General features: G+C 47.1%; 1 protein-coding gene across 1 annotated transcript; it reads right to left on the bottom strand.

Moving 5' to 3' along the window:
• Positions 1–2060: 2060 nt before the first annotated feature.
• LOC144100714 (uncharacterized) lies at positions 2061–3884 on the bottom strand. Its single transcript, XM_077633558.1, has 2 exons — positions 3748–3884; positions 2061–2466 (listed from the first exon to the last, which is right to left on the bottom strand). Exons 1-2 carry the CDS (start codon positions 3757–3759, stop codon positions 2170–2172), a joined length of 309 nt encoding a protein of 102 aa, XP_077489684.1. The 5' UTR covers positions 3760–3884; the 3' UTR covers positions 2061–2169.
• Positions 3885–13819: the final 9935 nt, after the last annotated feature.

Below are 13819 nucleotides of genomic sequence, written 5' to 3'. Positions count from 1 at the left end.
TGGGTGAAATACTGCAGCGTTCGTTAGCGTGCAGCCTCCGATTATAGCATTGATTAGCGGCCCTGTTCAGAAGGAAAGCTTCGTCAATGTGACTCGTGAACCCATAAAGGAAAGGAGGAAGAAGGTACCCCCTAAATGCAGACGGTGACTCATTGCTAAATGCACTCTCAGTTGCTCGCTGCCATCTTCAAAGCTTCCGCTTCCTTTTACGTACTCTGCATGCACGATGTCGTATGAACATCACATATCCGGTTAGCGCTAACGATAAGGGCTAGGCTTGGTGGCGTGATTAAGCAAAAAGCGATTAATTGGTTTTAAGGCCCAGCTGAGTCGATATGGACGCTTTGCGTGACCGCCCAAACACTTGTACCACTCGTGGTCTCTATCCCCAGAAGTGCGGGCGACTTCTTCCGCAAACTGTTGCTTTCATTCAAACATGTACGATGGAGTACGCTTTTAGCAATACTTCTACGCATTTTATGGGGGAGAGCTTAAGTTTGGCTTTCCGCTCCAGTAGAACTCGTGCCTTAAAAAAGGAAAACAACTTCGCCTGTTTTTCGCGTCACTGAACGTGACCAGTAGCCGAGAGCTTTCTTGAACAGAGTTTTTTTCTGAATTCTCTTGGCTACTGGTGTATAATCCAAGGTGTCCGGTAGTTTGGATTATGCATCGGAACGCTGCAGCTCTTTTTCTTCCAGATGACGTCTCTCTCAAGCATTCTTTCGTATGCTGTGAACAGTTTTGTAGTTGCCTGTCTGTGTGGTCAACTCCTTGAGCTTCTGTGTGTTATTTTTTCTACCTTGCAGTGAAGTACTGTGCAGGCTTTACTTACGCGCAAGTTAGGTGAACTGCGCTACTCGTTTAGTAGTTTATCTTCCGAGGTCGGTTAAAGGCCGCGTACAATACTGGTGTCTGCATATGGTTAACGAGGGGTCCTTCGATTGCCACGAAACCATTCTTAATGCTCTGTAACCTTATTAAAAATCTTCACTGCTTGCAACATGCAGAAAGTAACTAAGAAGGACGCAACCGATGTCTGCACATTTAACCCCGGAGTGTTACGCGAATGCGCTAAAGTAGGTTATATAATACTTCTCAATGGCAGCTACATTAACGAAACGTTACCAAGAATTTCCGCTTTTCGGACCAATGAGTCATTGCCGAACATGCTCTCAACAGTGCTCACGGCTTTTTCAATCAGATATATTGAGATATAAATGCAGGTGCCTTGATGTTGTTTATCGGTACAAGTTAGCAGGGTAAGCATATGATAAGGCGTCGAAATTTTTTTTACAAGTGCCGGACGTCGCCAAGTTCGAGCTGGCTACTAAATGACTGTTCTTTTCGCAACCGGAAAAAAGAATTTGGAACACAGTCTCAAGGGCAGAAACACCCTTGGGCGAATGAGTGAGGCAATACATAAATTTTATTTGAACACGGAATCTTTAGGCTAATACGTTCGCGGGCGGAAGCAGCCATGACGGGTACACAACGTGTGGCTTAGGGAGAAGGTGAGTGTAACCTTCTCTCGGCTCATGGCGAGTGCCTCCTCCCCTGTTCTCCCCTCGAAAAGCCCCGTTCGAGAAAGGTGTGCGCTGATTGTTGATAAATTGTGCAATGGAAGAAACAAATGTCACTAGCCGGTAGATGACCTTGCAGCGACGCTGATTAGCGGAAGAGATAAGTGAAGTCTAATTTCAAATGCCTCTTTGGCATAACCACTCAGAATAGGCAGGAAGCCCCCACTGACGATTCGAATAAACCGAGACGAACACGGAATGAGCGCCATCTGTGATGCCGGAAGCACGTCTTGACGCTTTTAATTGCCTGACGCAGCGGCGTGGCAGTGACGTTATTCTTTTTTTTAATAAAAAAAAGGATATGATTCGCTATCAAACAACAGTCCTAAGACTTGACGTGTTTGTAGAAGTTGCTATTAATTGGGCTTTCCTTTCCGCAATGCGTTTTGCACTGCAAAATTTCCAAGCCCGGTGTGACCGGGCTGATAATGACGATGATGCAATCATAATTGGTGCTGACAGAGTGACATGAAGCCAAGCTGTTGGTTCGTCGAAATTTTATTTTCTGACAAGGGACTCCTCGGAATAGAGGAGTTTTGGCCCAGGAAGAGCGACGCCGCATCTACTCTGTGTTTCTCTCGCTGGAGCTTCAGCCGTGGTATCCGTGTCCGTAGCCAAATCCACCGAGGCCGTAACCTCCGTAACCACCGTAGCCGTGGTTGATGTGGGTGTGGTAGGCGAACGCGCGTCCAACCGGGTAACCTCCATAACCACCGTAGCCGCCGTAGCCACCATAACCGCCGTAGCCACCGTATCCTCCGTATCCGCCATATCCACCGTAGCCACCGTAGCCACCGTACCCGCCATATCCTCCTCCGTAGCCACCGTAGCCGCCAAAGTATCCGGCGAAGGCGGTAGCAACAAGTGCGAAGAAGACGGCGGCGATCTGCAAGAGAAATAAAGCGAATGTCACACACACGTTGTCACGGCTACCAACTCATTCTTGTATTGCGCTGGCGCTCGGCACTTGTTCGAGCGTTAGCGCACTGAATCAAACATAGAACAATATGGTCAACAAACTTCTGTTTCAGCTGGCGATTTCCAATTTATCTGCCATTGTGCCGCCTCCTACTAATATGCAGTCGGCACTGGTACGAAGGCAGATCGATTCTCAACAGCTTACCTCAGGAGCTGAATCGTTTTTTTTAATCAGTATGTTTACAGTCGCACCAGCTGAGGCAATGAACATTGGATTTGATTCTTCATTGCAGTCTACTTCGCATTAAGCAACAGAACATCCCAATTTCCGGTTAAATTTGACTGCGAAGAGGACCAGCCCATGCAAGTAAAATTTGGTCAGTACAAAAGCTAACGCCGGGAGTTGGAGTCATGGCCTATTAGATATGGTGGAAATCTCATCATATAGCCACTGCCCTTCATATCAGGAAGAAGGTACTATTTATCATGTTACCCTCTTCTTTTTTCGGAAAGGTAAAAACCACCAGAAAAAAAACTTGAAAACTGGTGGATTATCAGAAAATGGCGGCACTTGCGTTATCTTACTCGCAGATGCTGATTCTTTCCTTCGTGATACCAGAATTTGCTACCCCAAGTTGCGCACCATTTTGCAAGAAAATTTCGGACATGTATGACAAGCGACTGCAAACACTGTTCGCATCAAGAAAACGTCGAATATCCGGTGCTTCAAATCGTTCGAGCTTAAAATAGGTATAGAAAAAGAATCAATAGCTTAGTCATGTGGCCAAACACACCCTTGAACTCGGCAGCGTAGCTTCTGCCTACACAAGGTCCGCATGATTACTAAGCTGGGCAGTAAAATGTTTCTTGCAGGTGATGTCGCCTACGATACTGTGAAGCACTGTGTATTTTCACGGCATGCCTGAAATTGGACGAGCAAGCTGCCTCAACGCTCGGTCAAGAGTTAAGGAAGCGCACTCTGGGATGCAAGAAAGCCGGTAGAACAACGGATGTAAAAAGCAAGATATACGGAGTTGCGAACGCCGTGCAAGATTGTGGCGATAGCTCTGCTAGAGTCGTACGGCGAACTGTGGTCGCATGTTCGCCGTGCGACTGTCGTGGTTATCCAAGTGGCGTACTATACAGCGATTCATCCGAGTGCACGTATTCCACTGGGGGGGGGGGGAGGGGGGGGGGGGGGGGGAGCTGGCTTCTACACGAGCGAAGCGGACGCAGGCACGAGTCTTACCAGGGACCTCATGGTTGAACTTGCTACTGGCTCAGCAGGCTGCAGTGACACGACTTTAGCGGTCACCGGGGGCTCCTTATATATTGGTGTCTCCCCGGGCACCGCCCCTCGGGGCCCAGGGTTCCCTCGCAAAGAAGTCGTTCCAGCCGGACTGCATTCTGCGCCTTGTCCGAGAAAATAGGAACAAAATAAAGGGGGTAGAAACGCGTTTCGCGACTTCTTTTGTGTGCAGCGCAGGGCGACGCTTGGAGTCGGCAACATGGCAGCAGTACACGACACGCTAAACGCGATCGGGAAAAGGCCGGCCGTCGTTCGGGGCAAGGTGCGTTCGGAAAGTGGGGCTAACCTTATCCTCGTAATTTAGGGTTCCGGTCCCCCCCAGGGCCTTTGCACGCACTCGTGCGAATCTTTATTTTCGTTCCTCCGCTTCCAGATTCTTGCTGACTGGAGCGTGAAGGTTATGCAAGCCTTTCTTCGCGCACCCCACAGTGACGACGAGGGGGGAGGGGGGGGAGGAAGTGCTCTTCAATCACGACTCGCTTCGAACGCGCGGCTCGGTTCCAAGCTTCCAACGGCAGGACTGGTTTCTTCAGTGAGAATTGGGCGACCCTTTTTTGGTGGTCATTGTGCAGGCAACGCAAATGCCAAAAAATGCGTCTTTATTCCTTGGAAAAATGCCGGCAGCAGGTTCCCGCCCGAGTTGCGTTTCCAGGCTGCTTATATTTTGCTAGCCTCCACTAAGGTGCGGAAAAGCGTTGGCCTACCTCGAATCCCAGAGGAAGATGGATCGCCACCCTACTGACACCGGTTGAGGCAGACGCTTTCATTAATGGTTCTCGAGAACCGCTTGCAGGAAGTAAAGTTGCAAACATGTAGAATTGCCGCCGCACACATAGCGTTTGGTTTTCGTTACCCGGAGGCCTGGGTATAATAAATCGGAAAGAAAAACACCTTAAATGGGATAAAAACAAGAACCTTATCCGATACGGAATGGAGTATTTTCTGTGCGCTGCCGCCTTGAATGCAGTTACTGTTTGCATGGGAATGTAGTAACTGTGCATATAGGCGCTTGTGCCAGCAGTGAAACAAAAAACACTGGTGGCATCCGTCCTGAAAAACATGCTAAATGAGATTTTACGCAACAGAAGCTAGTTCAGGAGTAAAACCAGTCAAAAGACGGAACACAGCGAAGAGACGAGGCACACACACGGCGACTGGTTGAGCGCGAAAGTTGAACGCGAAATCCTCGAAGCGTTCCTCATTAGTATTCAAAGAGATGATTGCATCAGCATTCCTTCTATCTACCTCATGCAGAAAGAACTAAGCTTCCGTTTGCAACGGAGCTACGCAAACTTTGCCACTTTTCCTGGGAGACTGTTTTCTTATATAAAGCACAGTTGCTAGTCCAGTCGTCGTGTGTGTGCCTCGTCTCTTCGCTGTGTTCCGTCTTTTGACTGGTTTTACTCCTGAACATGTACCAACTGACACAGATTTCAACACTACCAGAAGCTAGTTGGTTCGAAGTTCTTGTATACATAGCGCTAGACAGACGAAGACAGCACAGAATACACAGGACAAAAGAAAGGACGCAAAAGAGAGGGTACTGAGCAGACAAGAAGGCAGACAGAATATATTTTTTAGATTCAACAAACAGGCACCCTGTTCTGGGTGAGTCTTCACTTGTCTGGTTAAAAATTTGCTAAAAATCAATAGAAGTGCCTAACTAAGCTCTTTTAACTATTTTGTGTATTCCTGCTGGCTCTAACATCCGTACTGTTGTTTGTAATCATTGACAGAAGGAATTCCTCTGTTAATGTTTCACTGTCGCTGCCCACACCACTTACTTAGCAAAGTCTGGTTCGCTACCCATTCATTTTCACGTAATGCCCGCCGCAGTGGCTCACAGGCTTGGGCGTTCAGCTACTTGGTCCCAAGGCCACGGATTCGATCCTGGTTGCGGCGGCCGTATTTCTACGGAGGCGAAACACAAAAATCTTATGATCTGTGCGATGGCAGTGCGCAGTAAAGGACCACTGGTGGTCTACATTAATCCGAAGCCCTCCACTACAGCGTCCTTTATAGCACATGTGTCGCTTCGCGACTTTATACCACACAATTCAACATCTTCACATACTATCTCTGCACAACTTTTGTGTTTAGGAAATATATTCGCAAACTATGGACTAATCAAATATTGTAATTCAGCCAAGGCTTAAAATAGGTCATGAAACGTTTTTTTTCTTTATGCTTTCCAGCACTATGTTCCTCGCGGCTTTAACTACAAAATGCCTCAGTTCCTTTCATTTCATCTGTGCCGCCACGCTCGACGGAGCGGCTATATTTATGCATCGCACTCGTTTCAGGAGTAAATCCTTTTTCAGGCGAAATGCGCCGTAATGCTTTTCAACTGACAAACTAGAACAAGGAGCAACGCGCATGTTGCTTGGGAGGGACGATGAATGGAGGGAGTCGTTACAGCGGTGTATGACTTGCCAGCGTGCGATGTGCCCTCCTACACCGTGTATTATTTCCTCAAAACACTGAGCCAAGCTTCCTGAAAGGAGGGGGATTGCACATCGTTTCCTTCTCTGAAATGTCTATTTCTCTCTCTCTCTCTCTCTTTCTCTCTCTCTCTCGCTCTCTACCCCTAGACGCAAAGGAGGCAGAACTCTTGGACCTTCAGAAGACAATAAGTCTGGGCATGTTCGTTGTTCATACTTAAAAAAAGAAATAATGGCGCACAAAAGAAGACAGGACAAACGAGAAGACACTGACAAGAGCTAAGCTCTTGGCTCTTGGCAAGCTCTTGATAAGCTCTTGGCCCTTGCACTGCGCCTGTAAAGGGCGATGGAGTCAGCAAAGCAGCGCATTCCTTTCCGTTAAGGGTCTTCAGCATTACTATTTGCCTCGTTCTTTCCAGCAAGTGTTACGCTTGTAGAATAAACATGGCGCCCATAGTCGAGAAGCTGCAGCGGAAAGGTTTGGAGGTGTTGAATAATTTAACTGCACGACACTGACAAGAGTTGCTGACGACAAGCAGACAGGCAGGCGAAGACTTCGGCGTCAAACTGATTATTCGGCTAACTTGTGCCCGCAAATAAAACAACTCCATGGCGGATATAGCGACAGTTACACGCCATGGTCTTCTAGGTCAGAATGGTCAATGCTCTCGGCCGCGCTATTTCTAAGATGACTGATAATTTATCAGATAGCAGACCTATAGCTCTGTGAATCTCGCCGAGCTTCGCAAAGGTTTTCGTGCATGCTCACAATCCTTCCGGAGCCACCTAGACGCTTTAGCCAGCGTGCGATTGATAACGTCTCTCTCGTCGCAAAAAAAAAGGTGATAAGCTGCGTGCTGGGGGCGAGAAACAAAGCACAGAAAAGAAAAGGCTGTGTTTCCTTCTAATTTCTACCAAATTATCTTCTATCCAAAATCTTCTTATAAGATATATATATATATATATATATATATATATATATATATATATATATATATATATATATATATATATATATATATATATATATATATATATATATATATATATATATATATATATATATATATATATATATATATATATATATATATATATATATATATATATACACACACAGCCAACAGTCACCGAAACCAAGGTGCATAGGGGAATGTTTTATTTTTTTATTGTGTAGTGTTGATATCAGTGGGATAATAATCCTTCGATTAATCTATCGCTTAAAGAAAATTACTTATAAAGCAGCAGAAAAAACAAATCATGCCGCCGGCGGGATCCGAACCCACGACCCCCGAATATCACGTCCGCTGCTCTACCAACTGAGCTACGGCGACGCCTGTCCACTCTGCTGCTCTCATGGGTATTTATGTTTATTGGGTGTACGCGAAACTTGAGAGTGTTCACCAGCGCCACCCTCGTCCGTAGTGGCAGACGTACTACGTCCTGTAATACCGCGAGTGTGACGTAGAACGTTATCTAACAGGGAGGGCGGAAACTGTGCGAGAGCCCTCTTATGCTACCTATGGCAACAAGACCGCCAGAACCGAGGCCCTCGTTAAGCTATTAGCAGACAAGGTAAAGGATAGTTGATAGAGCACCGGACGCGATATTCGGAGGTCATGGGTTCGGATCCCACCGGCGGCATGGTTTGTTTTTTCTGCTGCTTTATATAAGCAATTTTCTTCATGCGATAGATTAATCGAAGTATTATTATCCCACTGATCAGCACTACGTATAAAAAAATATTAACATTCCCCTATGCACCTTGGTTTCGGTGACTGTGGGCTCCCATCATAAGTTTGTCAAACGAGCCCCTCATTTCCTTTACCTTGTCTGCTAATAGCTTAACGAGGGTCTCGGTTCTGGCAGTCTTGATGTCATAGGTAGCATAAGAGGGCTCTCGCAGTTTCCGCCGTCCCCGTTAGATGACGTTCCACGTAACACTCGCGGTATTACAGGACGTGATACGTCCGCTATGGACGAGGGTGGCGCTGGTGAACACTCTGAAGTTTCGCTTACACCCAATAAACATAAATACCCATGAGAGCAGCAGATTGGACAGCCGTCGCCGTAGCTCAGTTGGTAGAGCACCGGACGCGATATTCGGAGGTCGTGGGTCCCGATCCCACCGGCGGTATGGTTTGTTTTTTCTGCTGCTTATTTAACAGTTTTCTTTACACGATAGATTAATCGAAGTATTACACCCCACTGATCAGTACTACAAATAAAAACAAAAATATTAACATTCCCCTATGAACCTTGGTTTCGGTGACGGTTGGCTCCCTTCACATATATATATATATATATATATATATATATGTATGTGTGTGTGTGTGTGTGTGTGTGTGTGTGTGTGTGTGTGTGTGTGTGTGTGTGTGTGTGTGTGTGTGTGTGTGTGTGTGTGTGTGTGTGTGTGTGTGTGTGTGTGTGTGTGTGTGTGTGTGTGTGTGTGTGTGTGTGTGTGTGTGTGTGTGTGTGTGTGTGTGTGTGTGTGTGTGTGTGTGTGTGTGTGTGTGTGTGTGTGTGTGTGTGTGTGTGTGTGTGTGTGTGTGTGTGTGTGTGTGTGTGTGTGTGTGTGTAAATTCCGCTGAGCTTTCTGTGGTTACCATGAATGTTGGATTTCAATATTTCTGTCACCACGAGCCGATAATATTCATAGCACTGCACGGGCCTATTTCAGAGGCACAGCCGAGGCACATGACTTAAAGCATGAGCACGAGCCTGGTTCCGGTTCTAACTACCTGTACTCTATCTTTACTGGGACCCTCCAGGCCTGGCAGGGCACGCATGAGGCCAGCGAGCGTTGTCCGACCTATGACCGATTCCAGCGAAAACGAACGCATGTGGTCGATTTCTCACTAGGCATACCAAGGAAAACAACACGACAGGTGGCAGACATGATCAATGCATTGCACGCCGATCGGCTGCAAAAGCGCATCGTCAAACGCTGAAACGGAACGATAAAAAAGAAACACACTACACACAAGAGTTGCAGACTCGTTCCCGCAACGAATCCAAAATTTCCGCCTTGTAGTTTTTATGAAGGTGCGGCGAAACAGATGTTAAGGCTGGTGTATTCGTGGTACGCTACATTTCGGCGGGCGACAGAGTCACAAAGAATGTAAATTCGTACTCTGCCTCTCTGTCGCTCAGTTTCGCCAGTAAGGAGGCAGCTGAGTGTCTGAGGTGCTATGCTGTTCAGCATGTGGTCGGGACATCGAATACTGATCCCGAAGGCCGTATTTCGAAAGGGAGGAGGAGGAGGAGGAGATGGTTTACCTTAAGAAGAACCCGGTTGGCTGCTCTGCACTAGGGGAAAGGGATTAGGGGATATACAGACGAAGGAGAATAGGAAGCGACAAGAATATACAGTCAGTATGCGAAGCCAGTAAGCGTGCGGTAAAATCGCAGCATATCGTGCACGCCTTAAGCGGAGCTCTGCCTCTGGGCGGCCTTCACCGCCGACGACCGCCGCAGCCAGTGGCCGAGAATCTTCATTTCCTTCAGTGGGCGTGAATCTAGACGCCTCAGCGCACGGCAGATAGACTGCCTTTGTGCACTGTATGCAGGGCATTCACAAAGAATGTGGGCTATAGCCTCGTAACACCCGCAGATGGCATATGCAGGGCTATAAAGCCATACTGATTACAAAATAGTAATTGTTGGTGAAAACTGCACCAAGCCACAGTTGACACTGCAAAGTTGCATCACTTCTTGGTAAGCTGTGTGGAATCTGGAGGTTGAGGTCAGGTGGCAGGGATTTTGAGCGTGATTTCGAAAATTGGCCGAAATTCCACGCGGCAAGCCTGCCCGCTGCGTCTTCTCTCGAAATACGGATCGACACACACAATCGCCGTCGTGGTGAGCAGTTCGCGCGACCTCATCAGCGCGGTGATTGCCTGCTATGCCACTAGGTCCTAGAAGCCATTGGCAGATAATGTCGTGCCCTTTATTTATGGCACAGTGATGTAGTTCTCGAATTTCCGCGACCATTTGTTCATGGACTCCACGGCGAAAAGAACCTTGTAGCGATAGGAACAAATGCAAAACTCCTGTGTGGTATGCCATGTCGGTGTACGTAAACAACCCCAAGTGATCTAAATTAATCCGCACTCTTACACTACGGCGTCTCTATAGGCATAGCCTACGATAAGTTTCATGCCCGTAATGCACCCTAACAGTAAGCGCACTCGTCGCCTTCGGCGATAGTCGACATAACCCCACATAGCCTCTCTTGCCTTCGCTGCGTATCAGCGGTGCTTGGCGGCTGCACGTCGGCGTTTTCTTACAGGGAGCTCTTTTTCTATTAGTGGTGGTCGCTTGAGAGGCCCCATCTCGACTAGCATGTCCAGTCTGACACGACCAGTGGCATGGCGATGACACGAAACTAGACGACACCCCCGCCCATGTCCGCTTTGTCGCACGCGCTCTGGTAGGGACAGAAGAGCACCTCGGGAGACGCTTCAACACTTTGCCTCACATTGTCGCACAAGCCCAGTGTTTTGTTCACAAAAGAAAGAAACTTTTGCGGAAAGCGAAGGGTGCGTCTACGGTGCTGTCCCATTGAGGGAACGGCTTCCCGTTTGTTACCGGCTGCCGAGGGAGCCTCGGGGTCAGTACTTCCTCGACGTCATCGCCGAGTGCATGGGAAACGGCTACCGAATAGCAATAAGACACCAACGCATGCTGGTATTCTGCTTTCATTAATTTTTTTTCTCCGCTTATCGTGAACTAGGCTTTCCACCTGTCGTCGAGCCAAAGCTAGGAATGCGCACCTCTACCCACCTGCAGGTATGCTCGGTAAATGTTTTCATTGTGTTCTCTAAAATGGGGAATAACCGGCAAGGTACGTAAGAGAGACGGAGGGGTCACAGGGGCTCTTGAAGGAGAGGCGAGAGAGGGGACAGAGCTAAGCTTGGCACTGACTATGGTCCGAGGACCGAGAGGAGAGCGATGTTGTGCGCCAATTCGTAGCCACCATGGGATACGAAAGAGACTCGTCAAAGTGAGCTCTGGTCAGACATACGTAAGATTCTGACCAACTTGTAGCAGCCACCCTGCTCTACATGTGAATAGCGCTTATAAACTGTATATAGTGCCGTAAGAAGAGCGCCTCGTGCATGTCTTCATACAGCGTGTCGCTGCTCGGCTCGTACCGCCCATCACCACGGGATTGTTTTATCAGTAACAAGCACCGACCTTGAACAAAACATTATTGAATCCAGCCTTGGCCAGATTGAGTTAGCTAGGTTTAGCTAGCAAAATGAAGGAAGCCAACAGTCAGCGGAAGCAAGGAAAGCATAGGGAAATGTTAAATCTGTTCCTTTTTTATGGTGTTAGTCAATGGCAAGTAAATAGTGTAATGTTTTTATATCTGAAAGATAATTGATTAGAAAGCAGGAGAAAAATTACCACATACCTCCAGTGAGATCCGATCCCACGACCTCCGAATATCGCGTTCAGTGCTCTACCAACTGAGCTTCGGCGCCAGCTATTGAATCTTCGGCTCTCGGGGTTGTTTATGTTGCGTGTAACCTAACCTTGAGAGTGTTCACCAGCGCCACCCTCGTCTATAGCGGCGGACGTAGCACGTCCTGTAATAGCACCTGATATGATAACACCTGTTGCTAACACCTGATATGATACAGTATATTAACAGAGTGGGACGTGGAACATGATTGAAAGGTAACCGCGGAAGCTGTGCGAGGGCCCTCTTATGCTACCTATAGCATCAGGAATGCCAGGATGAGTCTCGTTAAGGTTTGGCTAGGTTAGCTAAGGCAAAAGTTAAGTGAACAAACAAACAAACGAACGAACAAAAAAACAAACAAACAAATTAAACAAGTGCAATGAAGAAGGGAAAAAGCGCCATTTTTGATGACACGAACAAAAGTAGCTTGATGAAATAGGTAGCCGTCCTAACAATCGACATATTGTGTATCAAGTGGCGTTCGATGAATAGCCCGGGCATTTGTAGTAGGGAGCGGTAAGACGGCACATAACGCCATTCCTTGGCAGCCTTCATAGTGCGAGAGAGACTACTCCCTGTTCCAGGGCCTGCAAGAGCAGTTCCCTGCGTCGGCTTTTCAACGATTAGAGAGCGCTAACAGTCTTGTCTCTTTCACTGTCCAGCATGTCCGGCCATGCGCATTCAAGCCTATTTGGAGTATTCAATGTACCTGTTATGCGTAAAGTAAGTTAGAAAAATTCGATGTAAACCTCCCTGTCTTTTTGATTATGTGCGTAGGGTGCAGGAGTCAAAGCTTGCGGGGACGTTTTTGCAGGCTAGTTTGTGCATTACTGGAACGGCACAGGGAGGAACGAAGGAGACATACGGATTTTGTTTGTGTTTCTATCTGCGCCGGGAACCATCAGGCATAAAACACAAATGAGGAATACTGTAATACTGGAACAAAAAATTTCTGTTCACCCAGACCAATGGGTCTATTTTATTTTGGTCCTCATTTTTGTACTTATCATGCCCCAACAGTGCTTGGATCGATTGGGAGGCATCAGAAGCCCTACACAAGCCGGTCTACGTGTGAGGCCGCGCCCGGCCCGGAGCCGTGGCTTTTATACCAATCCCAGCCCTGGCCTGAGAACTTTAAAAAAAATTCATCATCAGCTGGAACCGACGAAATTACTTCAAAGTTTCTCAAGAACACCAAAGACATTTCTTCTAAATTTCTCTCCTTGTTTTCTCAGTCACTTGCTGTAGGCACCATTCCGGATGACTGGAATGGGGGAGCGTCGTTCCTGTATTCAAATCAGGTAACAAGGATTGACCCCTCAACTACCGCCTCATTTCGCTAACTAGAGTCTCTTGTAATCTCATGGAACATGTAATATACTCTCAAGTCATGCGGCATCTTGATTCCATAATCTTTTCTCCCCATCGCAACATGGATTTCAAAAGGGTCATTCATGCGAGACGCAGCTTACTATATTCCTTCATAGTCTTCATTCTAATCTCTATGCTAACATACAAACTGATGCCATCTGCTTAGACAGCGCCAAAGCATTCGGTAAAGTTCCTAATAAACGCCTACTCTTAAAGCTTTCCCGACTTAACTTGCACCCAGACATTATTTCATGGATAAACGAAATCCTGACGCATCGCTCATAGTCCGTTACCGTCAATAACTGCTTCTATAACCGTATACCAGTCACATCAGGCGTTCCACAAGAACTGCCCTTGGCCCCCTCTTATTCCTAGTTTATATTAAGGATTTTCCAGAAAACCTACCCTGTCCAGTGTGTTTATTCGCCGTCGATTGCGTTATTCATACCACAGTTACTAATATAAAAGATGAAGAATTCCTTCAAGAGAACTTTAACCGCATTCAAGCGTGGCGCAATATCCGGTCGATTACCCTAAACTCCACTAAATGCAAGCTCATGTCTTTTCTTCGCCGCCGCAACCCATATTTAACAGCGTATACAATTTCTGACCTTCCTGTCCAACTTCTTCCATCATATACATAATTAGTCATCACTATCAGCAGTGATATGCCATGGCGCGAGCATGTAACAAATCTAATTTCACCTGCGAATAAAAAGCTAGGCGTCCT

Source organism: Amblyomma americanum, chromosome 1, assembly GCF_052857255.1.
Source record: "Amblyomma americanum isolate KBUSLIRL-KWMA chromosome 1, ASM5285725v1, whole genome shotgun sequence".
Lineage (NCBI taxonomy): Eukaryota > Metazoa > Arthropoda > Arachnida > Ixodida > Ixodidae > Amblyomma > Amblyomma americanum.
Note: the sequence above shows the minus strand (reverse complement) of the source record. Positions and strands in the feature narration are given on the sequence as shown.